General features: G+C 37.2%; 3 protein-coding genes across 7 annotated transcripts in view; 2 read left to right on the top strand and 1 right to left on the bottom strand.

Moving 5' to 3' along the window:
* Positions 1-13004, top strand: part of LOC115220545 (leucine-rich repeat-containing protein 61) — a 17383-nt gene extending 4379 nt beyond the window's left edge. For both annotated transcript variants that reach the window (XM_036509886.1, XM_029790690.2), the window contains exons 2-8: positions 4968-5054; positions 5997-6143; positions 7270-7330; positions 8352-8503; positions 9092-9184; positions 10720-10827; positions 11986-13004. In XM_036509886.1, coding sequence (XP_036365779.1) covers positions 4968-5054; positions 5997-6143; positions 7270-7330; positions 8352-8503; positions 9092-9184; positions 10720-10827; positions 11986-12062 — 725 coding nt within the window. In that variant the 3' untranslated portion in view covers positions 12063-13004. The remainder of the gene's footprint in view (positions 1-4967; positions 5055-5996; positions 6144-7269; positions 7331-8351; positions 8504-9091; positions 9185-10719; positions 10828-11985) is intronic.
* Positions 13005-15173: 2169 nt separating this feature from the next.
* LOC115220497 (anaphase-promoting complex subunit 11) lies at positions 15174-21573 on the bottom strand. The gene is made up of 3 exons (XM_029790630.2): positions 21432-21573; positions 18248-18368; positions 15174-15652 (listed from the first exon to the last, which is right to left on the bottom strand). Exons 1-3 carry the CDS (start codon positions 21534-21536, stop codon positions 15537-15539), a joined length of 342 nt encoding a protein of 113 aa, XP_029646490.2. The 5' UTR covers positions 21537-21573; the 3' UTR covers positions 15174-15536.
* Positions 21574-21658: 85 nt separating this feature from the next.
* LOC115220508 (DIS3-like exonuclease 1) overlaps positions 21659-26274 on the top strand; it is a 47083-nt gene continuing 42467 nt past the window's right edge. For 3 of the 4 annotated variants that reach the window (XR_005002437.1, XR_005002436.1, XM_029790644.2), the window contains exons 1-2: positions 21659-21780; positions 25862-26082. Coding sequence is in view for 2 of the 4 variants with exons in the window: in XM_029790644.2 (XP_029646504.1) it covers positions 25884-26082 (199 nt within the window). In the remaining 2 variants the exon portion in view is untranslated. Of the gene's footprint in view, positions 21781-24819; positions 24960-25861; positions 26083-26274 lie in introns of all 4 variants that reach the window. The other variant, XM_036509883.1, reaches the window with a different exon arrangement.

Consider the following 26274-nt stretch of genomic DNA (forward strand, 5'->3'; position numbering starts at 1 on the left):
AACAGGCAGAATACTTTTGGCCGGATATGGCCGGTTTAAATGCTAAAGGGTTAAGGAGCGAAGAAGTTATTATTCCATTAAGAAGCGAGGTGAAAGTGCATCCGCTGACGAACAAGCAGCAGCGGAATTTCCCAATGCATTAAAGAAAATCATCGAAGGAAACGGGTTTCTTCTCAAACAGATTTTTAATGTAGACGAAACTGGAATGTATTGGTAGAAAATTGCCAGACCGTTCATTCATTTCCAAGGAGGAGAAAACTATTCCAGACTACAAGGTCTCAAAAGAATGTGTGACCATTATGTTGGGAGCTAATTGTGCAGGAGATTTTAAGTTAAAACCATTGTTTATGTATCATGCACACAATCCCTGTGCCCTGAAGGACTTTCCCAAGGCATCTCTCCCTGTTATATGGATGGCTAATTCAAAAGCATGGGTTTTGACCCCAACATTACTGTTGTATACCTCCTTCCAAACACCACATTTCTTTTGCAGCCAATGGATCAGTGAATAATTGCTATCTTCAAGCATTACTATATGATGTGTATGCTGCAGCAAGCAAAAGCTGCAACAGATCTTGATGAGTCCATCACATTTCATGACTTTTGGAAGAGATACGATATCTACAAGGCTGTACAGAACATAGCAACGGCATGGAATGATGTGCAGAGCACAGCTATGAATGGTGTATGGAAGAAGCTTTGCTTGCTATCCATGAATTATTTTAAGGGGTTTGATAATGTTGCCATTAACAAAATGTTGGTGACTATGAGCAGAGAACTAGAAATGGGTTTGGAGAAGGAGGATTTCACAGATTTTTTTGAAAAAGACAAGCAGTCCTTGATGAACGAAGATTTGATAGAGCTTCACGAGCAGCAAAATAAAGAAGAGGAAGTTGAACCTGAGCCTCATCACTTTACCATTAAGAGAATGCAGCAAGCATTTGTATATATCGAAAAAGTTCTTTCTATGTTCAAGGATATGGATCCAAATGCTCAGAATTTTTCCAAGATCATGGGGGCTTGTCATGAAGCTTTTGCTCCTAATAATGTAGTCTTTGAGGAAAAGAAGAAGACAGTTCAAGGAACTCTCAACGGTTTTTTTTTATTACATTGAACAAGAAGAACCAGATTCAGCTGTTGATGTTGGTGATCCATAGCCATCTATATCCGCGATGTAAACCACCAAATTGTATGTGCATATTGGTGAATTTAAAATAATTTAGTTTTTTTTACTATTGCAAAATAATAATAATTAATTTGTTTTTTAAGCTTAAAAAAGGCTTTTATTTTACCATGTCTTATTGCAAACTGCATTCATAAATAAAGCATCTGTGATGTACGGTAAACACAGAAAAATTGTATTCGTAAATTTAGATTACTTTTTTTTTTTACTGTACAGTATTAAAAAATAAAAAAATTATTTGTTTGTTAGCTTAAAATAGATTTTTATTAACCATGTGTTATTGAAAATGCATTCATAAATAAAGTACAGAACTGAAAATAGTTATTATCGGTTTAGCATAGAGACAAGTAAATTCGGCCTAGCCTAGCCTAGAGGCAAGTTAATTCGACTTAAGTTGTGTCACCTGGAACCAATTAATGACATAGGGTGAGATATGCCAGTGAGTATATATATATATATATACACATATATATGATCCATATATATATATATATATATACACATACATACATATATATATATATATATATATCATCATCACCATCATTTAATGTCCATTGTCCATGCTGGCATGGGTTGGACGGTTTGAACAGGGCTGGCAAGCTGAGGCACTGCACCAGACTCTGGTCTGATTTGGCATGGTTTCTACGGCTGGATGCCCTTCCCAATGCCAACCACTCCTAGAATGTAATGGGTGCTTTTACATGCCACTGGCACGGTCACCAGTTGCTTCACTCTAGTACCTGCCACGACTGCAATTTCACTTGGCTTGATGGATCTTCTTCTCAAGCGTGGAATATTGCCAAAAGTCTCGGTCATGTGTCATTGGCTCTGTGAGGCCCAACGCTTGAATGGTGCTGTTTACGTGCCAGTCACACGCCAATATTTTCTGTCTTCCTTCAAACATGAACAGCACAATGATCGGTTTATGTTTCCATGGAAGATCGGAAATGAGCAACTCCATTTGTATGACTCTGACATTTGTTTACAGTTTGAATAAGATGTGAAAGCAAGGAGTCCTGAACTAGCACTTGATCAGTTACAACATCGAGGGTTCCAGTTGATCCAATCAGCAGAACAGCTTGTTCATGAAATTAAGTGGCCAAGTACTCTGTAGACATGTATACCCTTGACGTAACTCCCAGAGAGATTCAGCATGGCACAGAATATGAGAAGGGTGGCCCTTTGAAATACAGGTACTACTCATTTTTCCATTTGAATGAACTGGAGCAATGTGAAATAAAGTGTCTTGCTTAAGAATACAACATGCTGCCAGGAATTGAACTCATGACCTTACGATTGTGAGCTGAATACCTTAACCATTAAGCCATGCACCTTCAATAGGAGACATGAAGACACAGTCACACACACATATATGAAAGGTCTCTTTCAGTTTCCACTCACAAAGCTAAGGGCTATAGAGGGAGGGAGCCCCTCCCCCTTCCTTTTATCATGAATGACCATGGGATTGCACCCAGAAAGTTCCCCTCTGAGGTACAAGTCCAGGCAAAGTTGTTTATGGAAGCCCAGCAGTTGCCCATGCATACCAGCCTCTCCTCTCCACGCCACTGATGTTATCCAAGGGAAAGGCAAAGGGGCCGATACAGCTTGGTACCAGTGACATAACAACTCATTTCTACAGCTGAGTAAACTGTAGCAGCGTGAAATAAAGTGTCTTGCTCAAGAACACAACTCACAGCTTGGTCTGGGAATCAAACTCACTATTTCATGATTGTGAGCCCAACACTCTAACCACTGAGCCATGCAGCTTCATAACTTAGGGCTATAGCAGAATGCATTTGCCCCTAAGCACCACACAGTGGGATTGAACCGGGAACCATGTAGTTGCAAAGCAATCTCCGTAGCCATGTAGCTATCTCCATACTTATAACAGTTGTACCTCTGCCTACAAACAAACACATTGACAGAAGAGCAATGTTTGAGGAATGTTTGCAGGAACAACCAGGAGAATTCATCTACGAAGCAATTGCCCCAGCTCCCCTTCAGGGTTGGCGAAAGCGATGTGGTGGACAACGAAAAACCTGGCTGATCTGGAACCCAACCTAGGCCCCCATGTCTAAGGCATTCGCCGCTGGAATAAGGAGTGGTTGGAGATCACTCAATCGTTAGCCTCAAATCGCCAGGCCTGGTCGGCGCTTGTGAGACATCAAGCTTTGAGGATGAATGAAGCCAGCTCAACCCACCCCGGGTGAATGCTGTCTCAAGACAAGAAGAGCAACATATTTACAATCTATTGTTTTTTATGCAAAGTTTGATATTTTTGTGTTGGTAATGATGTCAATGTGCGTCTTAAAGTAACTTTCTTTTTTAAAATGCAAATCTTAAGACTTATTTACCTTATTGTTTCCAGTTCATTTATTAAAAAAATCAGTGTTTATAATGTATATTAGTGTTATTATATTCGGACCAGTTGTACCAGTTGACCAAGAAAGCAAGGCCACTGATGCATAGTGGTTTGACAAGAATATTAAAGTAATTACACATGACATAAAGACAAAAAAACTATTACGACTGTTGTAGTGGAATTGAGAATAGCTCTTTCTTTTTTTTTCTTTCTTTTATGTATGCACACACAATTTTATATCATCATCATCATCATCATCATCTACATTCACTTTTTCATGCTTGCACCCTGGTTATCTGGTTGAGTCAGTAACATCAAGCCCTTCCTTGGTGTTACTGACCTTCACAAATGGATCACAATTGTACATTTTAATTTTTGACCTGGTTTCTATTCTTAGATACCCTTCCTAGCACCCTAACATCAACACTTTACAAAACCTCTGTGTGCGTGCGTGTGTACATACATACACACATACATACGCAAAGTACAAAACTGAATAAACAACATATAATTATATAATTACTTATTATATATTGTTTATTTATTTTTGTACTTTTTGTGGTCTAGTTATATGTTTTAAAATATATTTTGTTTTTTATTTATGATTTGGTTTATGTCTATCATTGTTTGAATAGCATAATTGTGGTTTTTCTCTACTATATATAAGAAAGTGAGATGACAAAGGAACAAGTGGTTATCTTATGAGCTTCATTAGCTTACAGCTGTTTCGTCCCTTGCAACCCTCTCCAGCTGAGCATCCCTAATCTTGCAGGATTGTAAGTGCTGGTGCCATGTAAAAAGCCCATGTACCGGTGCTGCCTAAAAGCACCCAGTACACTCTGTAAAGTGGTTGGCGTTAGGAAGGGCATCCAGCCGTAGAAGTCATGCTAAAACTGACATGGAGCCTGAACAGCCTTTCAGCTGGTCAGCTCCTGTCAAACCATCCAACCCATGCCAGCATGGAAAACAGACACTAAATGATGATGATGATGATGATATTAAATGTCCAATCGTTTTCTCTGTCATTCACTGAACATCGAACAGATTAGCTCTAATTCACTTATCCAATGTAATTACTCTTTTAATAATTGTAGTTAGTTGGCTGTGGCCATGCTGGGGCATTGTCCTGAAATTATGTTGCTAGTGATACCAGAGGGCGCACACTCTCCTACCCTGATGTAATCTCCATGGATACAGGCATCAAGCAACAAGACCTCCGTAATGCTATGATGGACCGTGAAGTCTGGCGTAGCATGGTAAATTCCATTGTTTAGACCACCGTCGAACAATGATGATGAGTCCACTAAAAAAAAATGTAAAAAAATTAACAAAGGGTCTCAATACATTTGGAATTGAATCCAGTATCCTAGTTTTAATAGTTACTCTCTATTGATCTCTGTGTTTTCTGTTTTCTTACAGGATCTAAAGTGACCAGCGGAATGCTGAGAGGAATCAGTGGAGATTTTGATCTGGAATCAATCATGATTTTAAATCTTGATGGTTTGCGTGAGTATACTGTATGGTCATTTGGCTGTACCTTTGTGTGTGTGTGTGTTTATGTAATGACTGTGTGGATTAGATATGGTCTCTGCATTTCATGGAACCTGTCCCAGAGAACAGAAACTCTTCATAAAAACAAACACATGATGGGGGAACCCCATAGTCCTGCACCCAACAACTTCTGCAGTGTCAGTGGCATGATAAAATGCGCCTATTCTATGCCAGGAAGTGCATCCTGCTGTAAAATCAATGCAGCACATGCACACACACACAACAAAAAATGCATGACACATCTTCAAAGACTGATTGTTTTCTTCTTGCCATACATGTGCATATATGCATGGCAGATGATAAAAGACAGTGACTAATTTTGAGATGCTGTGACACCTGTCTAACCAACATGGAAAAGAGAAATGATGATGATGATAATTTGACAGACACACAGACATTCACACATATGTAGGCATAGGAGTGGATGTGTGGTAAGTAGCTTGCTTACGAACCACATGGTTCTGGGTTCAGTCCCACTGCGTGGCACCTTGGGCAAGTGACTTCTACTATGGCCTCGGGCCGACCAAATCCTTATGAGTGGATTTGGTAGACGGAAACTGAAAGAAGCCCATCATATATATATATATATATATATATATATATATGCATGCATGTATGTGTGTGTATATGTTTCTGTGTCTGTGTTTGTCCCAACAACATTGCTTGACAACCGATGCTGATGTGTTTACGTCCCCGTAACTTAGCGATATGTATTTGTTTGGATTCTCCCTGTTCTGTGCAGACCCCATGAATTTTTGAAAAATTTCAGTAAGTATTTAAAAAAAAAAATAGATGAAGAATTATTAATTTGTCAAAAATTTGTTGCAATGGTAAAATATTTGGAACCAGTCTCGTAGACTATGATAGATTTAAGTTCTAATAAATATTATTTTCCAGATATCAATGAAGTTGGCAGTCTTGAAGAATGTACTGGCCTGGAACATCTTATTCTCTCCAACAATGACTTAAGTAACCTCATCCCCGTCTCCAGTTTAACAAACCTCAATTCTTTGAATTTAAGCAACAATAATATCAGTTCCCTTGGTAAGTATTTGCTTTCACTTCTTGATGTTGTTGGTGTTCTCATTTAACCTTAGGTCCACTGTGGTCTAATACACCTGTCCCCAAAATGGCATTTAACCATTCTCATCTTATTTATGGATATCAAAGACAACATTTAATGCATTATTTACATTCGACAGATATTTGTCCTCATCTTATTTGTTGTTAACACAACGTTTCGGCTGATATACCCTCCAGCCTTCTTCAGATGTCTTGGGGAAATTTCGAACCTGGGTTCTCATTCCTAAGGTATTTTTCAATGTTATTATTATTATTGTTATTGTTCAATAACAATAATAATAATTGTGCAATCTTGCATGGCTAGCAAGGCTTGCCACCCGTAGCCTATGTTATCATCCTCTTTGTTCTCTTCAACTGCCTAATACATTCCTGAGGATTCTGGCTGTTTCGAAGAGGCAAACTTTTTGTAATAATTCTACCGGGCATTCTATTCCTATTTCCTTTTGTATTCCCCTCAATATCTCTTGATACTGTCCCCAAGTCCCCAACTATAATCAGCACTCTCTTCACCTATTACATCTTCCACAATCGGGTTGTTTCGTTTTTAAGAACCATTTAGCAAAATGCTTTGTCCTATTTGTTGTGTCTCTTTACTTTCCATGAACATCAATTTTACCTTTCATCCATTCAAGAGTCATTAAAATAAAGTACCAGTCATGGACTGGGGTTGAAATTATTGACTAACCACCCACCTCAAAACTGTGGAGGCACATGGCTTAGTGGTTAGAATGTTGGACTCATGTTTGTAAGATTGTGGTTTTGATTCTTGGACCGGATTCTTGTTCTTGAGCAAAACACTTCATTTCACATTGCTCCAGTCCATTCAGCTGGCAAAAATGAGTAATCCTGCAAAGGATCAGCATCCCATCCAGGTGGGGAAACTCCGTGAAACCGAGAAACCAGCCCTTATGAGTCAGTATGACTTGGGAAAGTAACTTTACCTTTACCACCCCAAAATTACTTGCCTTCTGCCTAAATCAGACGCCATCATCATCATCATTATCATCATCATCCTCATCATCATTGTCATCATCATCATCATTATTATTATTATTATTATTTTATTTTTTTTTTTTTGTCTTTATAGAAGGATTACAGACTCTGGAAAATTTAGAAACTTTAAACTTATCAGGAAATTTTATTGAAAAGTAAGTACATAAGTTGTTTTAGGAATATGGAGGAAAGAAAATAGACTGCTATAATTACGCTACTGGCATTATCATTATAACCTTAATCACCGCTGTCATCATCATTATCATCATGATGATGATGATGATCATCATCATCAATATAATGTCCATATACTATCTGTACATATCCCCTGAGATAGGTATCTTCACATTAGTGTTAATAATTTAACTATATTAATTTTTCAAAGTCATGATAGCTTGATTGCATTTGCATTTTCCCGTCTTTGTACAATTCTTTGTCTTGGCTCAAATAAAATAACTAAAGCCTCTGTTCTCTTTAGACAATTTCCTCTGTGGCCTTTGACCTTTAAAACCAGAATTTATGATCCATGAGGAAAAGTAAATTATGGTGTTTTGAGCTGGATCCTTCTTTATAAAACTATCGTGACTCACGTCTTTTCATGACAAATAAATGTACTATAACTTAGCAGTTCGGCAAAAGAGACTGGTAGAATAAGTACCAGACTTACAAAGAACGAGTCCTAGGGTCGATTTCTTTGATTAAAAAACCTTTTAAGGTGGTGCTCCAGCATGGCTGCAGTCACATGACTGAAAAAGGAGAGGGAAAAGAATTCCAAATTTTCACAAATTTTTATCTCTGTATTTTTGCTGACATTGGCCAATATTAGTTTTCTTAATTCTAGTTTTTGTTTTCTTTTTTTGAATTATTAGTTCCCCCATTTTTATTGTTTCTTTTTAATCGTTAACCCTTCAGCATTTAAACTGGCCATATCCAACTGAAATATTCTACATGTTTCCTGTTCAAACTAAGCAGATCCAGTCTCTCACACCTATCCTAAAGTGTGACTCTAAAAATAAAGAATCACATCATTGAAATCTCAAGCCTACAAGATTCATTCAAAATGTGAATAAATGAATATTAGGTTCGACAGAGTAATCCGAATGCTAAAGTGTAATACGTCTTGCTTTGTGAAAACACTGAAAAATCTGTTAAATCTCTCTGATTTGTATTTTTCAGCACCAACAGCCTCTATTGTTTGACTGGCTTACCAAAATTAAAACATCTACTTCTGCAATGCTCGGCCCAGAAACGAGTTAATCCAGTTTGCCAAGAAGATCTTTACCAGGACAAAATACTTAACATGTTTCAAAATTTAGAGTCGTTAGATGGTAGGATTTCATTTAGTCATTTGACTCTTGATACATGGACACCTTTATTCACCGAATGGCCAACAAGCTGGTCCCGTAACTTTATTTTTGATATCTTATTGAATGTATTTCTTTACTTATTACCTTCAGAAAGACACAAACTTGCATTTCCCTTTGCCTATAAAACAATTTAACCTTCATAGAACAATATACAAGACAAGTAAATCAAGTAAACTATATTATTATTATTATTATTATTATTATTATTGTCTTTGTTTGACTTTTGCTTTACATTTGTACAAATTGGCTCCAAGTCTCACCCAGAGACTTCAAGAGACAACAAGTTGGAAGTTCATGTTGGTGTTATGCCTAGGGTGCCATATATTTGGTTTTGTACCTAGTGTTGCACCAGGACTTATCTTGTCTAAACGCCAACAGCAGTGACAACTGAGATTCTAAGTAATCACTTATCTGTTAGAAATAGTAGCTAAATCTTCCTTGAATCATACCCTATCGTCATAAGAAAGACGGTATACATACATGTAATATCTTACCTGTACATGCAGGCAATATCCTTTCTGACATTATATATCTTACCTTTACACACAGGTAATATCCTTTATGGTGCTTGCAAAGAACTTAATCAACTTGTAGATGAGTTGGATTCCATAGTCATTGATAATCCTCCGGAACAGATCAAGAGTAAGTATATGAGCACCACCACCACCACCATCATTGTCATCACTGCAGGAAATGACCACTGACAAAAATTCTTGCCACCAACCCTTGCTTGGCTCAATATTCTTTAGCATTGGATGTGATATGAATAATCTCCTAAATACTCTTTCTCAGAAATTCTTGCTTCAAGAATCTCTGAAATGTCTTTTAGAAAATTTTAAACTAAAAGCCCATATACTAATTAGCTCAGTAGTGACATCTATGTGACTATTTTCTCGTTTAAGAGAAAATAGTTGCTTCTTTTTTTTTATTTTTGAATTATAAGTAATAGTAAAGTATCAATTAAGTTAGAATCATCAGATCACATCATCATTAATCACCACCATCACCACTGTCATTACCAACACCACCACCACCACCACCACCACCATCATCATTTTAATATCCATTTTATCATACTGGTATGTGTTGGTTGGGTCAATTCGGATAGTTTCTCACTACTTGTGATCCTTTGTAAGTTCTTTGTGGGGTCCAGCTTTCTGATGGCTTCTTTAGTGTTTGTTTTTCTGATGGCTTCTTTAGTGTTTGTTTTCTGCAGATCCTTTCAGAAAATGGAGAAAAACGGATTTTAACAAGTTACTACTAATTTAAATTAATAGGACTTCAACCACCTGACCAAAGAGTGCACAGTTTGTATCTCATCACTTACTTGGCTCTCACCTGGCCTCTTCTAAGAATTTTCAATCGAGACACCTCAAGGCCAGAAATTTATAGATTTGTGTTATTTTTTAATATAATTCCATTTATGTCTACAATGCTTTATAGGAATATCAAATCAATCCTGATTAGATTATCACTTGTGTATAATTTGGTATTTTATTGATCCTGGTTAGAGAGCCAGTCTCACGATCATGAGGTAATGATTTCAATTCCTGGACTGGGCTTGAGCAAGACACTTATTTCACATTGCTCCAGTTCTCTCAGCTGTAGAAATAAGTCGCAACGTCACTGGCGCCAAGCTGTATCGGCCTTTCCCTTTCTCTTGGATAACATTGATGGCATGGAGAGGAGAGGCTGGTATGCATGGGCGACTGCTAGTCTTTCATAAACAACATTGCCTGAACTTATGCCTCAGAGGCGAACTTTTTAGGTGCAATCCCATGGTCTTTACCCCTGTTGGAAGGAAGGGCCATGTTGTCACCTGTTGGATTTGAACTCAATTCATCGTAAAGGAATGTAATAACCACTGCCAGCCATGTTGTTCATTACTTTATTGATTCCCCCCCCCACTCAAATTTCCCATTCTGCCCATCTATAAACAGTAACTTCGATTTGTATGACTAATTGCAATACTCGGAGGGAACACTGTAGAATTAATGAGTGTTTTGAAACAGTATTAAAATTTGCCTAACCGGTGTTTGATCCTGGATCCCGCTCAGATGTATGGGTACAATGGTCTTCATATATAACAGTCCCTGTAGTGGTGGAAACATTACTAAAACTACTAAGAACTCTTTAATGCATTTCATCTCTCTCTTGTGTTCTTTATATTTTTCTAGATTTGAATATATCTGAGATCAAGGAAAATCTAAAAGATTTTGAAGTCCATCCCAGCAGTGTTGATTTTGAAAAAGCTGAAACTGAAGAAGCTGAAAATCATTTAAAAGGTAATCTTTAGTTTTCTCTTTTCAATGTGAACAAAAATGACTGTGGTGGTAATATACTGGACTACAGATTACAAGGTCTTGAGTTCAGTCCCTATGATAGTTGTGTTTTGTCTAAGAGCAGTGTACATAACTCTTTTTGCTTCAACTTCCCTGGTTAACTAACAAATAAGCCTCCACTCCGCCATCTAGTTCGTCAGACCTCAGTCAAATCGTCCAACCCATGCCAGCATGGAAAGCAGACGTTAAACGATGATGATGATGATGATGGTAGTTTGCTTTGTAACCATATGGTTCCAAATTCAATCCCATTATATGGTGTCTTGCTCAAGTGTTTTCTACCATATTCTCCAAGACCTTGTGGGTGGAATTTGGGAGATAGAACCTGCATGGAAGCCCATTGTATTTACATCTCATTTGTTTGGGGTACTGGACATGAAAGTTCATGTTGTTCTCTTCTGCAAGCTGGTGCATTGGCATCAAGACTGATCAAGTAAAATATTTGGACACTTAAACAGGCTTCTGTACAGTTTCCATCTCTCAAGTCCACTCACAATGCTTTGATAGTTGCAAGATTATAGTAGAATATACTTACCCAAGGTGCTATATCATGGGACTGAACGCCAAACCATAAGGTGAATCCGGTGCCCCTCAATAATTTTTTTATATCTGCGTTTTGATAATTTAGATGTTGCCAGAGCAACAAGCTGGCCTTCGTGCCGATGGCACATTAAACACACCATTCGAGCGTGATCGTTACCGCGTCGCCTTATTAGCATTTGTACTGTGGCACGTGAAACATTTGAGCGAGGTTGTTGTCAGTGCCGCTGGACTGGCTCCTGTGCAGGTGGTACATAAAAAGTACCATTTGGGTGTGGCCGTTGCCAGTACCACCAAACTGGCCCTCGTGCTGGTGGCACGTAAAAGCACTCATTACACTCTCGGAGGCATCCAGCTGTAAAAACTGCCAGATCAGATTGGAGTCTGGTTCGCTAGACCTCAGTCAAATCATCCAACCCATGCTAGCATAGAAAGTGGATGTTAAATGATAATGATGATTTCAGGATTACAGATGACATGTTCAGATGTAGTTTCTTTCACTTTGCATTGTTAAATTATTTTCATCGTTAATGAATCTTTGAACTTTCTCTATAATTGCAGTTTTACTGGGATCCTGCCAAGATCTGATTGATGGAACAAAGCAAAACATAAAACCTCTATTTACCACAATAATTTAGACACATTTTCATATTTTGATTTGTCCTCTCTAAATACCAATGACACGCGTCTGCTGTGGAGGTGGAGGTGGAAATGGTGAAATCTATGGAAGAAAATCTAGAAATTCCTGTGTGATGAAGAACTGGGTGAAACTTGGGAGAATTTGGACTCAAAAATGTAGAAGGGCAGAAGTGGAAACAATTTGGCATTTCATCCAATCCTGATTCATTTCTGTCAAATTGCTCTCTTCAGATGCATTCATAAGATTAAATATATTAGAATCCTTTCGTCATTTTCTCAATTTTGTTTTTAATTTACTAAGAAAGTTTAGTCCTGAGTCAGATTTCATTTTGTACAGTTCTTTAATCAGGCATTCCAGTCATGACTATCCCATGTTTTTACACCTACAATTACATTGTTTAAAGTGTTCAATTGTAAGACTGTGGAGTGTCATATGAGGTAGATTAGACTGCTATTTCTAGCAGTGTGAACTGCCGCAAAGGTTTTTTGGGAAGTTTTAAAATTAATTTAGAAGTTGTTGGTGTTGATATATTCTCAATACTGTTGTGGGATAAGATCTCGAGAGTTGCCTCATTGAAGCTGATTTAGTTTTGTCTTTTGGAAAGGCATAAACATCACTCTTTCACATTACTTCTTTTAATGATGCAAAACAGTACTCTTTCTTCATGTTGATAATCTCCTCAACAAGACATCATAAACATCACACAATCTCCCAGACTTTTAAAATCTTGACATCAGATGAAGAAAGAAATGAACAGCATAGAGGAAGAAGAGTTATAAAGGAAGACCTCCTGACATGCTTAATCAACAGTGTGGTTTCAATTCCAAGTTAATATCAATCCACCTGAGATTACTAATACAAGAGATCATATTTAAAATTTGAAAAAAAAACCCAACAAACCTTTATCAAAATCTCATTAGCGTGATAACAAGATCTCAGTTGACCAACACCAGCATAATATACAAAATATCAAATTACCAATATTTTATGAAAACCCCTGCAAAATCTTGATTATATTAACTACTTGAAACATAGGCCTTTGTAAAACATTTAAAGCTATTTCATTTGTCAGTTGGAAGGGCATGAATGCCTAAAAGTCATACTTCTCTAAACTCTGATTATTCTTTTGTGTATATCAGTGCCCATTAAAAAATCAAAGCATTCACATTATAGATCACTCCACAACATAACATACACATGTTTATCCTATTTCAAACACCTTTTGCTTTAATTTTTCGTTTCAACCTTCTACATTTTGAGTTCCAATTCTACCAAGACAGATTTAGTATTTTCTTCATTTAGGATCACATCATTCCAAATCTAATTCTAGCAATAACAGTTCCAACTGAAACTGCATTACCCAGTGCATTCTTCCATTTTTTAAGCTAATAAGGTTATTTTCAGAAGGACTTGGCTGTTATTTTTGCACCTCGTAGAGGCTCTCACATTGGCTGAACTTTTACCAGTAATATAATGTAGATGAATTAAATAAACTCCTTTGTAACCTGCAGTCAGCCATGCATCTATTCAACAGAACTTTAAATACACATCCCATTGCCAAAATTCTTTCATGTGCATTTCATATTTTGAATTGAAATATATATATATATATATGTAGAAGGTTGAAAAGGAATACACGAATTGATATATATGGAAAAAAAGTCACGGTAGAAAATGCTAAAATAATTTTATAAAAAACATTTCAGTACCGGTTTCAGTCATTGAAACTTTTTCAACTGTAAGTATGGAAAACAATTAAATTTGGGAAAAGTTAAAAGAAAAGTTTTTTTAAAAGAATATTTGTATAGTATTCAAATACAAGTGGCATTTTCCTTGTTTCTGCCTGTCTCTGTCTCTCTTGTTTACTCTTACGATCTCGAACCCACAAGAGTAAACGAGAGAGACAGAGACAGGCAGAAACAAGGAAAATGCCCCTTGTATTTGAATACTATGTAAATATTCTTTTAACTTTTCCAAAATTTAATTGTTTTCCATACTTACAGTTGAAAAAGTCTCAATGACTGAAACTGGCACTGAAATGTTTTTTATAAAATTATTTTAGCATTTTCTACTTTGACTTTTTTTTCCATATATATATATACACATATATTACATACTCATGCTAGCATGGAAGGCAGACATTAAATGATGATACACATGTATTTTGAAATAAAATTTTGAAAGGTTTAGTGCAGTTTTCTCTTTTATTTAATGAAATTAAATATATTATGTCACACCTTGTTATTGTTTAGTCCAAAATTAAACAGAGATCTAATCAAAGGTATTCCATGACCACCCTGTCATTTTAATGGTATCTAAGGAGTGTGATATTTTAACTTGCACATGACATAAAGTGAGGGACGGTGGTGCAACATTATCTTCCCCACTCTCTCGTCCCTTCCTATGTGACTCCAGTGACAGGACATGGTCAAGATGACCAGAGATAAGTCAGGATGCAGTGGATGGCTGTAGTGTCCTTTATGTCTTACTGTGCCTCGTTTGTGCTTCACAATGCTTGCTGGTCTGACCTCCTACTCATTGAACCACATCCAGTCTTTGCATGCATGGTTAGACAAACCCTGGCTCACCAACGGTTTGAAAGTGATTAGCTACCCTCAATATGGTTCAGGTGGCCTATGAAAGCCATTGCATGAGGTGTCTGGATTAGGTAGTACCTTTGACTAGGAAATGCAGTGCTCTTCATAGTAGTTAGCCTGCTTTGGTCCTCACCTGATACCCAGCAAAGCTGAATGCATGCAAGTGGCTACACCCTGGTATCTAGGGCTACATTATTTAATGTACAAAGTTCCATACCATTTTTCTAACACCGAGGGTATGATTTGATGAGAATTTAGCTGTTATTTCCAAATTATGCAACTACATAGGGGGACCCTTGTACGTTATATCTTGTTCTCAATTGGATATTTTCCAAAGAAAGAAGAGTTTTATAAAGTAACTTTTTATTTTGTCTGTCATTAACCCTTTTGCATTTAAACTGGCCAAATGTAGCTCACATGTTGTATGTTTGAACTGGCCAGAAGACCAAGAAAAATGGAAGCTGATATAGTAAGAGTAAAAAATGTAAATTAATGAAATAATGAGGCTAATGAAGATTGGTTTCAAGAAGTTCCAGGTTGGATTTTTATTGGAAAAATCTCTCAAAAATATTTCTTCCATATTATTTTAAAACATTTTATAACAATGTGAAGAGAAGAAAGAAAAAAATGCAAAATAAAAAGTAAATAATAAATAAAGATTTGATGGAAAAGATGATGTGAAAAATGATTGACAAACTGTTAATTCCACTAAAACCCTTCTGATATTTGTAATTTTAGAGTTCCTCCATCAGCATTTTAAGTTTGATTGAAAACTGAAAGACTAAAAAAAGAACCAAAAAATTCTTTTGCAAATCTTCAGATAAGATTGTTTTGGAGGTTCGATAAATCAAAAGTTCTGCTAAAACCGGTCTTATTCATTCTTTGAACTTCCATTCCTGTCGACACATCGGACACAATTGGTGGACCTGTTGTGAGTTGAGCCATTTCACTATGCAGTGGATATGGAAGCAGTGAGAACACTGACCCCACACTGAAAATATTAAAAATAACAATAATGACATTAGACATTTTAAATGCAAATGAGAGAGAGAGAGAGAGTGTAACAGATCCATAGACAGGATTTAATACCAGTTTTATATCTTCAGTTCAGTGACAGTGTTACTGAAAACTAGAGAGCTTGCCATTACAGCATCTTGGGAAAGTACCTGCTACTATAGCCCCAGGCCAAGCAATACCTTGTAGTAAGTGGAATTGATAGATGAAAAATACGATATGGAAGCAAGTAAGAGATATACGGCTCAGCCCCTGTAAGTGGACTTCTATCATTTTTCTGTCTCAATTGACACATTATAATGGTAACCAATAATTTGTACTTAATGATTAATGAAATGTTCCCTCATCTGTGATCCAGAAGAAAGTATTTAACTCTTTTTAATACAAACCAACATAATACTATCTTGGTTCCATTGATGTGTTTCCAAATGCTCTTAAACCATAAGCCCTTAACCCTCTATCATTTAAACTAGCCATATCAGGCCCAAATATTCTAACTGTTTTATGTTCAAACTGGACAGATCAGGCCTTTCACACCTACCTTACAATGTCATTCCAAAAATAAACAGTCACATCTTCAAAGTCTAGAAGCTGTGATATAATGCAAGATAAATTCAAAACAAAATGAATAAATAAGCTGCTGAAGGGTTGAAATAATTCTGTGTAAGAACTTTTTGTTAAGTCATGTTCCAAACATCAATTTATCAGTGACAAAGTTTGACACTTTACAAAATATTTCCAGATGTTTTAGGTTATTTTCAATATTTAACGAAAGACATGGCAGAATTTTTAAAATAGTTCTTCAAAACTTGAACTATGGTTGATATGAAGCAACTGAACAGCTCAACTACTGGATTAGCAGTTCATTGACATTGGTGATAAAATCAAACTCAAACATATTTTTATATCAACAAAAAGACATTTTAATATGTGGCTTGGTTTATTGGTCTATATAACTGTAGAGAATAGAATAACTACAAGGATCTGTGGGAGAGAAGTCAACCAACAATAGGCTGGTATGCTAGTTGATAAAAACATTGTCTCACTCATTTGGTACACAACAGTCTTAATGTACTCCTGTCTTTGTGAAAAAGTTAAAAAACATTGTAGGGAAAGCATTTGAAAATATTCCCAGACTGTGGTTTTATTTCGTCAGTTCACTGTACACGTAGCAGACTTAAATGCAATAAGATAAATTTAGGATTAATTTTATTACTTGCAAATCTGGTGACGTGTACTGTTGATCAAGGGAAGACAAATATATGGGAAAGTTAGCCATGTTTATCTCACATAAATTAACATATATTGGAGTTAACACACACACACATAGGTGCAGGAGTGGCTGTGTGGTAAGTAGCTTGCTTACCAACCACATAGTTCCAGGTTCAGTCCCACTGCGTGGCACACCTTGGGCAAGTGTCTTCTACTATAGCTTCGGGCTGGCCAAAGCCTTGTGAGTGGATTTGGTAGACGGAAACTGAAAGAAGCCCGTTGTGTATATGTGTGTGTGTGTTGTATGTTTATGTTTGTCCCCCCCCTCCCCACCAACATCGCTTGATAACCGATGCTGGTGTGTTTACGTCCCCATCACTTAGTGGTTCGGCAAGAGGGACCGATAGAATAAGTACTGGGCTTACAAAGAATAAATCCTGGAGTCGATTTGCTCGACTAAAGGTGGTGCTCCAGCATGGCCACAGTCAAATGACTGAAATAAATAAAAGAAAGAAAGAAAGAACAAAAGAATATAATTTCTTTTACTTATTTCAGTTAATTAGACTGTGGCCATGCTGGGGCACCATTTTGAACAATCTTTTAGTCAAACGAATCAACTCCAGTACTTATTCAATCAGTCTCTTTTGCTGAACTGTTAAGTTATGGAAATGTAAACATTCCAACTCCAGTTGTCAAGCAGTGGTGGTGGACAAAAAGATACAAAGACACATGTACACAGATTATAAAACATCCATTTGATATATATATATATATAAGGGTGAAAATTGAATATTAATTTGAATTAATATCAATTTAAAACCAGTAGTCTAGCATATTAAAACCCAAAGATTCAGAAAAATTATATTACATAATATAAGGAGGATGACCACTAAGTGGACATCCATTATGCTAGAAGTAGATCCACTATGGTCTTACCACTAAGAAAAGAATGTTCTCAAGAGAATTTAGCAAACACTCACGTTCTGGCATTTGCTAAATTTTCTTGAGAACATTCCTTTCTTAGTGGTAAGACCATAGCGGATCTACTTTTAGCATAATGGATATCCACGTAGTGGTCATCCCTCTTATATGTGCATATATATATATATATATATATATATATATATAAACACGTAAAATCAATGGGCTTTTTTTAGTTTCTGTCTCCCAAATCCACTCACAAGGTTTTGGTCAGCCCAAGGCTACAGTAAAAGGCATTTGCCTAAGGTAGTATGCAGTGGGACAGAACCCAGAACCATGTGGTTGGGAAGCAAGCTTTTTACCACACAGCCACCTGTGCTTATATATATATATATATAATAAAAAAAAAAACTAGGTGTAATAAAATAAGGGTACCCACCAAGAGGACAGTCATCGCCAGGAAGTTTGCAATCAGGACAGCAACCATCGAATGCCATGCGACAAATTCCACAATTATCATCATTGGCAATCCATCGCCATGTGGCCACAGCTGTCCAGCTGAAACAATGAGAAGGATCAGAAATATATCAATACTATTTACATAAACCAGTAGAGTGTGTATTTGTGTGTGTCTTTCTCTCTATATTTGTCCCCCACCACGCGTTGACAACCTGTGTTGGGGTGTTTATGACTCTGGAACTTAGCAGTTTAGCAAAAGAAATTAATAGAATAAGTACCAGTTTTAACCCATTCGTTACCAACCTGGCTGAAACCGGCTCTGGCTCAGTATACCAGCCTGTGGGTGCAATAAAATGAGCTCATAGGCACAATTGCGCCTGCAGGTGGGGTTTCCCCACCCTTGATTTAATAGAATCTATTTCACATGGTCTGTTATTGATATCTGTTACTGTGAATTTACTTACAAAATCCATCTTTTCTGTCAGCACACCTATGATTCCACTTCATTTCTCTTTCTCAATATGTATTCATGAAAGAAGTAAACAATGAGCAAACCAGGAAACTAGTTCTTTCTAATAAAAATAACAGCAATGGATTTGAACTCTAGAGCTATGATTTGGAAATCAAGTACCTCAACCATCCAGCTATTTCTTTTCAACTCTCTTAACCACAAACCTTAGCAGAAACAAAAGACATACAAACTGCAACCAGGAAAAAAATATGACACTTCACATAGTTGTAGCCTACAATAAAGATGCCACATATTAACATTGTAAATTGGGACTTACAAATTGATCCTATGTCTACCAGAGAGGACGGTCACAGTACTTACATGATTATTTGATTGAACATCTAGAAAACAGAGGAAGAGAAGTGACATTCACATTTTTCTATCAGCCTCCCCTGGCACGTAAAAAGCACTATCTGTACGTGGCCGATGCCAGCGCCGCCTTGACCGGCTTCCGTGCCGGTGGCACGTAAAAACCACCAACCGATCGTGGCTGTTGCCAGCCTCCCCTGGCATGTAAAAAGCACCTTCCGTACGTGGTCGATGTCAGCGCCACCTTGACTGGCTTCCGTGCCAGTGGCATGTAAAAAGCCCCAACCAATCGTGGCCGTTGCCAGCCTCCCCTGGCACATAAAAGGCACCCACTACACTCACGGAGTGGTTGGCGTTAGGAAGGGCATCCACTGTAGAAATCCAGTGTAGAAACACTGCCAGATCAGACTGGAGGCTGGTGCAGCCTCCTGGCTTCCCAGACCCCAGTCAAACTGTCCAACCCATGCTAGCATAGAAAACGGACGTTAAACGATGATGATGATGATTTAACGTTAGTTTTTCCATGCTGACATGAGTTGGATAGTTTGACAGGAGCTGAGCAGCTGAGGGGTTATTCAGGGCCCCTGTCTGTTTTGGCAGGATTTCTACAGCTGGATGCCCTTCTAATGCCGTCCACTTCACAGAGTGTACTAGGTACTGTTATGCAGCACTGGCATGGGTGTTTTTTACATGGCACCAGCACCTACAAGCCTGTGAGATTAGGGATACTCAGCTGAAGAGGATTGCAGGGGACAAGCCTGTATGCAAAGACAACTACTTACTTAGCTTGACATGTCTTTTCAAGCACAACAAACTGCCAGGGATCTCGGTCCCCCGAAATCCCTTCTGTGAGTTCCAACGTCAGTAAATGATTTCTCACCACTTTGTCCCACGTCTTCCTGGGTCTACCCCTTCCACATGTTCCCGCTCGAATTATAGAGCAGCATCTCTAATGTTCATCAATAAAGCGATATAACTCCAACCAGAATTTAAAAGTTATGTAGTCAGAATTGGTATACCTGAATCTTACCTCTTGGCTGTAGCACACAGGATAGAGAAACTTTAGAAATAAAAAAAAATCCTTTTATGATCAGGAAACCATTCTTTCTTACCAAACTGCTACTCACCCTGTAATACAGAAAAGAAATTTCATAATCATAGATGACAATCAAAGGGAAGTATGACTTAATATTTAAATGATAGGATAGGTTAATATACATTGATACAGGAATGGTAGAGGAGAGAAAGTGCACATTTGAATGACCAAGAGAAAATACATTAAAAAATATTTATTTTCAATGTATGCACTGACGTGGTATTGGAATAAAATAACAATGTATACTATTTATATGAAAAGGCATTAACTGTCCCCTCCTCCCTTTTTTTATGGTGCAAGAGAAACTCCTCTTTAAAAACTTTGTGCATTAACAACATAACCTGCTCTGAATGACATCAGCAGACTATCAGACACCAGTGTTTTGGCACAATTTTGTCCCATTTCCGGTAAAAGTGAAAAATGAAGGAGGTGGGGGAAATTGAAAATTTGAAAATACGATTTTTGCAAATTTTTTTTCCAGAATCGGATCTTCCATAACCAAAAACGTGAGATTCCGTAAAAAATAAAATTAATATATATATCCATTTTACCGGAAGTTATGACGGAAAAATCGGATTTTGAGAATTTTCCGAAAGTCCCCCTCCAGGGTTGTCGGCGAGCATTTTTTTTTTTTTCATATTCGTTTTCTACATACTTGTTAATACCCACCAGGCAGGTTTTAGTTTTTTTTTTGTTCCCGGGTGAAGATCTTTATACTGACCGGGGTTTTTTTGTATGTGTTTTCGTTAACGAGTGAGGATCTTTATATTGACAATTCCCTCCAACAAATGCACCATGGTAGAGGCATTTAGAAGAATGATAGTATTTAATTAAGGTCACTGAGTGTGTAACGAAATCAGAAGCTGTGGATAAAACTGGCAGAAAATATAAAAATGCAAAAAAGTGTCAACAGAAGAGTTTGAACGGTTGACAGCAAATGAGACACAAATCTCTTCAGCGGAAACAGAAAAGTGTCTTGAAGGGAGTAGAGACAAGTGGATGTGCAAAAGAAACCCTAATCCTTGTGAAACATGTTAAATGTGAACGAAAATCAGAATTTAGGATCAGAGAGAAAAAACTTCAATAAAAAGTGAAGAATCTGATTCTACTTTATAATTCTTCTTTTTTACGCAATATTTCCAACCCTGGGCTTCTAAATGTAAATTCATTTGTCCAATACAAATGCCACAGTGTACCATATCTTCATCTATTTCTATAAAATAAATGAAATAAAAGGAAATCCTTACTTTTTACTTTCACCTTCATCTTTTTTAACTCATGCAGCCCGCCATTGTTATCAGAATCAGTTTTAAAACAAGTCGTAGTTGCGTATCTCGAAACAAAACTAGACATATTTATATATATACGTTCAGTATTAATTATAATATAATAACACATTTAAATAGTACATTAAAAAATAATGACATTAAACTAGAAAGTAAAATTTTAATACTAAACTAAATATAAACACTTCTCTGAAAACTGTAAAAATGGCGGTTTTTATTTTTGTTTTCATAAAAATTGTTTGAAAGTTTGTGATTTTGACTTCGTCTTCCACCGCTGCTGGATTATTTAATTATTTAGGTATTTCATACAGGTACTTGGTTATTTTACTTCCTAACAATTGACCTCTGTCAATTTTGATTATATTGTTCTTTATAAATTAACACTAATTGACACAAAATAATACTAATTATGTTTGTTATTGATCTCTCTCTCACATTATTGACATAAAATCGAACAAGTTTTGATATTGCTCCCTCTCTCTGGTATTGATAGAAAGTCGATGACGACAAGCAAACCTCGGGCGATATTTCGTATTGTTTTATCGACTTTAGGTGTTTGTATCTTTAGTGAAAGCCTTTATGGCCCCTAATGAAGGGCTTTCCACCTGGGAGTATCCCGTCTCCGTGTGTGCAGGGAACCCGCAACAATGTTACCTCATGTTTCCTTTTCTAAGATGATGTGTTTGTGATATGAAGGAGATTTAACTGCTATTTCTACCCGTTCACTCAACCATCGAACGGTTACCTTGCTACGAAGCTGCGCTAAAACAAAGGATAAGACGATGATGATGATGAACATTTGTTTGGCCCTCTGCTATTTCTGTTAATCCAATGCCTTACTCGATCTATTTACAGACCTTTTCTCTAAAACCCAAAGCTACGTTGAAGCGGAACTGTATTCGACGACGAGGACGTAGTTTGTTGACATTTCTTAGAGTAGACAAGTGGTGAAGTAGGTTGGCAGAATCATTAGAGCGTTGGACAAAAAAAATACCTAAAGTTATTTACTTCAGTTTTTTACATTGTGAGTTCAAATTCCGCCGGGGTCAACTCAGCCTTTCATATACCCCACCCCACCGCCGGCATGGATGAAATAAAGGACTCGTGACGTACTAGGATTGATATATTCGACTAAATCCCTCCCCTTAAAATTACTGGCCCTGTACCAAAACTAGAAACAATTTTAGGCGATCCTTCGGTATAGGTACCGGAAGTGGCTTTGTTTACATTTCTGAAGATAACAGAGACCCTTTCCCCCTAACCCTAACCCCCCATATATATATAAAAAAAAACAACACTTTCTTGAAATGTATCCGGTACCTATACCGAAGTTACGCCCAATTTTATAACGTACAAAGACAATGAAGTATAGTGATGTTTGTGTTTTAATGACGCAATGTTCTTCGGCACCTCTTATTTACTTGCTGAGCGTTTGACCAGATCTAATAGAAATATCGAAGTCCCAAACCGTCCTTCAAGTTTATTCAGATATACTTTCCCGTCCCTTTTCTCACAATTAATTTACAACAGTGTGGTTTACATGATCTGAAATTGTTGACAATTTTAAACTGAAACGCTTTCGAGCGAGCCAGTCTTACAAGCTTTTGTTTATAGAAGAGGAGGTTGTTGTCGCTGGGCTTCCGATTTCGATTCCACAGAGCGGACAACTTGGGCGATTTGTCATTTATTGTTGTCGTGGTTCATTGAGTTGATTTTCTGTGATACATCCAAGTACATAGAATGTAGATAATCATCGTCGTCGTCGTCGTCATCATCAGCAGCAGCAGCATCGTCATTATCATCGTCATTGGCATGGATTAGATCAGTGGTTTTCAGTCGGGTTTCATGTATGATTTTTGGGGTCCACACAACAAAATAGAAACTTGGGGATCCACAATAGTATTTTAAGGGACCCTGAAAAAATTTTGCTTTAGTATTGCAATAAACAGTTTTTTCAACCCCTTCAAACATTTTACAAGTTCAACCTATAAAAGTTAAAATGTAAAAACAAAATAGGGATTTTGAAAGACGTTTCTATAAAACTAGTTTTTAAGCATAGAATAGCTAAAGGGGTCTACCAGAATAAAATAGTAATCAAAAGGGTCCAGAGATAAAAAAAAAAAAAAATAGTTGGGAACCTCTGGGTTACATAGTTCATCATGGTCTAAATTCTTGCTTAGAATTACTTCTACTGTCCAAGACAGGTTGAAGAACCACTTTTCACTCATACATTTCACTCTTGGTTTAGTTTCAATAGCCTGATGCCCTTTCTAGCACCAACCGTTTTATATTTGATGTAATTTTATGTTAGGCAATGGATGCTGTGTACAAGAAAGAAGACTGCACTGGTTTGGTCATGTGATGCATATGGATAAGGACAGCTGTGTAAAAAGTGCTGAGCTGTAATTGTGGGAGGAGTAGACTGAAGAAGACCTGGGATGAAGTGGTGAGAAAGGATCTTTGGATGCTGGGCCTCCCTGAAGAAATGACAAAGGGATGGGAGATATGGCAATTTGCTGTACTTGATAAGATGCACCAAGCTAAGTAAAATCGCTGTCTTCCACATATACAAGCTTGTCTTCTCAAATGCTGGTGCCAGATGAAATGCACTTGTGCGGGTGCTGCATAAGTGCACCCATGCCAGAGCTGCATAAACACATCTGTGGCAGTGGTGCATAAAAAGCATGCAACACACTGTTAAGTGGTTGGGGTTAGGAAGGGCATCCAGCCATAGAAACCATGCCTCAACTGACACTTGGAGTCTGGCCAGCTGATTGTTAAACAGCCCAACCCATGCCATCATGGAAAATGGAAGTTAAACCATGACAACAACGACGACGTTCTCCATAGCAACTGAACAATCTTGCTTCTGAACGAATTGTCATTCAGATCATCGCTGTTTCCCTTGGCAACTGGAGTTTAACCCCAAAATCAGTGGGTTTGTGTTAATGTTAGAGATCGAGAAATCAAATGAATTGGGATGTGAGAACAGATTGATGTGTTTTAACCGCTTGAAGTACAACATAATGGATGGCTTATTAGCTGAACTTTTAACCTTGTGGGACAAAGTTCAACTTCTTAACCCTATTATTGTTGTTATGTTTACCTCTCTCTTTCTCTTTCTTTTCCTATTGTGTGTGCATTGTTTTATCTATTCTATGTATATAAATGTGTGTATGTATCCATGTATATACACACATATGTATGCATGTATATACACACACATACAAGTTAGTTTATGCACGCACACACACACACATACAAGCACATACATACTCACACATACGTTACATTTTAGTGATGACATTAAACCACGGAGGCATCATTTTTTCAATCCCATTTTCTAAAAGTTCTAGATTATTCATAATCAAGCGTTATGACTGATGAAATCATTATGAGTTTGGACCATTGGGTGACTGATGTACAACTAATCTGGATGTGTTTTTAGACAAGAAACCTAACGATTGCTATCATTTACTTGTAATTAAGTGTAAGTCGCACAACACAATGAATATTTTATCAACTTCCTCTAACTCTATTAATATTTTGTGTATTTTGCTTATGATAGAAACTTTCATAATGTAACACGCTTAACTGTTTTGATATCAACCTACCTGAGGATTACCTTAAAACCTTCCATCAAAATTTCATTTTAATTCAAATTCCAAAACCAGTTAAGTAACAACAAATTTATTGTACTAAGTTCTTTTACTCTTTTACTTGTTTCTGTCATTTTACTGTGGCCATGGTGGAGCACCGCCGTTAGTCGAGCAAATCGACCCCAGGACTTATTCTTTGTAAGCCTAGTACTTATTCTATCGGTCTCTTTTTGCTAAACCGCTAAGTTACAGGAACGTAAACACGCCAGCATCGGTTGTCAAGCTATGCTGGGGAGACAAGCACAGGCACACAAACATATACATGTATATTATATATATATATATATATATATATATATATACATATATATATATGACAGGCTTCTTTCAGTTTCCGTCTACCAAATCCACTCACAAGGCTTTGGTCGACCCGGGGCTATAGTAGAAGACACTTGCCCAAGGTGCTACGCAGTGGGACTGAACCTGGAGCCATGTGGTTGGTAAGCAAGGTACTTACCACACAGCCACTCCTGCGCCTATTGTATATATATATATATATAATCATTCTTTAACATCCGCCTTCCATGCTGGAAAGTGTGATATATATATATGTAGTTCAGTGCATGTGCCAGCCTAGAACATGAACATTAAATGATAATGGTGGTGTTGTTGATGACAGTGATGATGACAATACACATGCATGTGTGCGTGCGCACACACACACACACACACACACACACACATACTTATTTCTTTAGTGGAGACATCATTTCATCTTTTTTGTATTTAACAGTTGTACAAACCAATACCGAAATATGACTGCCGAAGAAAGTGATGACTTTGAGAAAGCCCCATCCACCACCTCTATATCCCAGATTTCCAGAATAAACAGACAGTTCCGGCTGAAGTCGAACCGGAAAAGCAATATTATTAGTATGGTACAAGAACTCTATCTTCGAAAAGATGTTCCTTGCAAAAGTCTTTTATGCCAGAACAATTGCACATCGAATAAAGGTAAGTGTGGATGGGTTGGTTTGATCTTTTGTTTTCTTTTTTAATTGTTTCACTCCATATGTGGCCAAGCTGGGGCACCACCTGCATGTCTTAATCATCTCAAACCTAGTACTTACTTTGTCAATCTCTATTTGACAAATGGCTAAGTTACCTTTTTGACATATAGGTGTAGGAGTGGCTTTAGTCGAGCAA

This window comes from Octopus sinensis, linkage group LG16, assembly GCF_006345805.1.
Source record: "Octopus sinensis linkage group LG16, ASM634580v1, whole genome shotgun sequence".
Classification (NCBI taxonomy): Eukaryota; Metazoa; Mollusca; class Cephalopoda; order Octopoda; family Octopodidae; genus Octopus; species Octopus sinensis.

What these genes read in the sequence shown, in the direction of transcription:
- LOC115220497 (XM_029790630.2), bottom strand. Translation starts at nt 21,536, where the DNA reads ATGTCTAGTTTTGTTTCGAGATACGCAACTACGACTTGTTTTAAAACT. An exon ending in AGATGAAGGTGAAAGTAAAA is followed by an intron (nt 18,369 to 21,431) that starts AGTAAGGATTTC and finishes TCTCATTGTTTC; the next exon opens with AGCTGGACAGCTGTGGCCAC. An exon ending in TGGCGATGACTGTCCTCTTG is followed by an intron (nt 15,653 to 18,247) that starts GTGGGTACCCTT and finishes TAATATTTTCAG; the next exon opens with TGTGGGGTCAGTGTTCTCAC.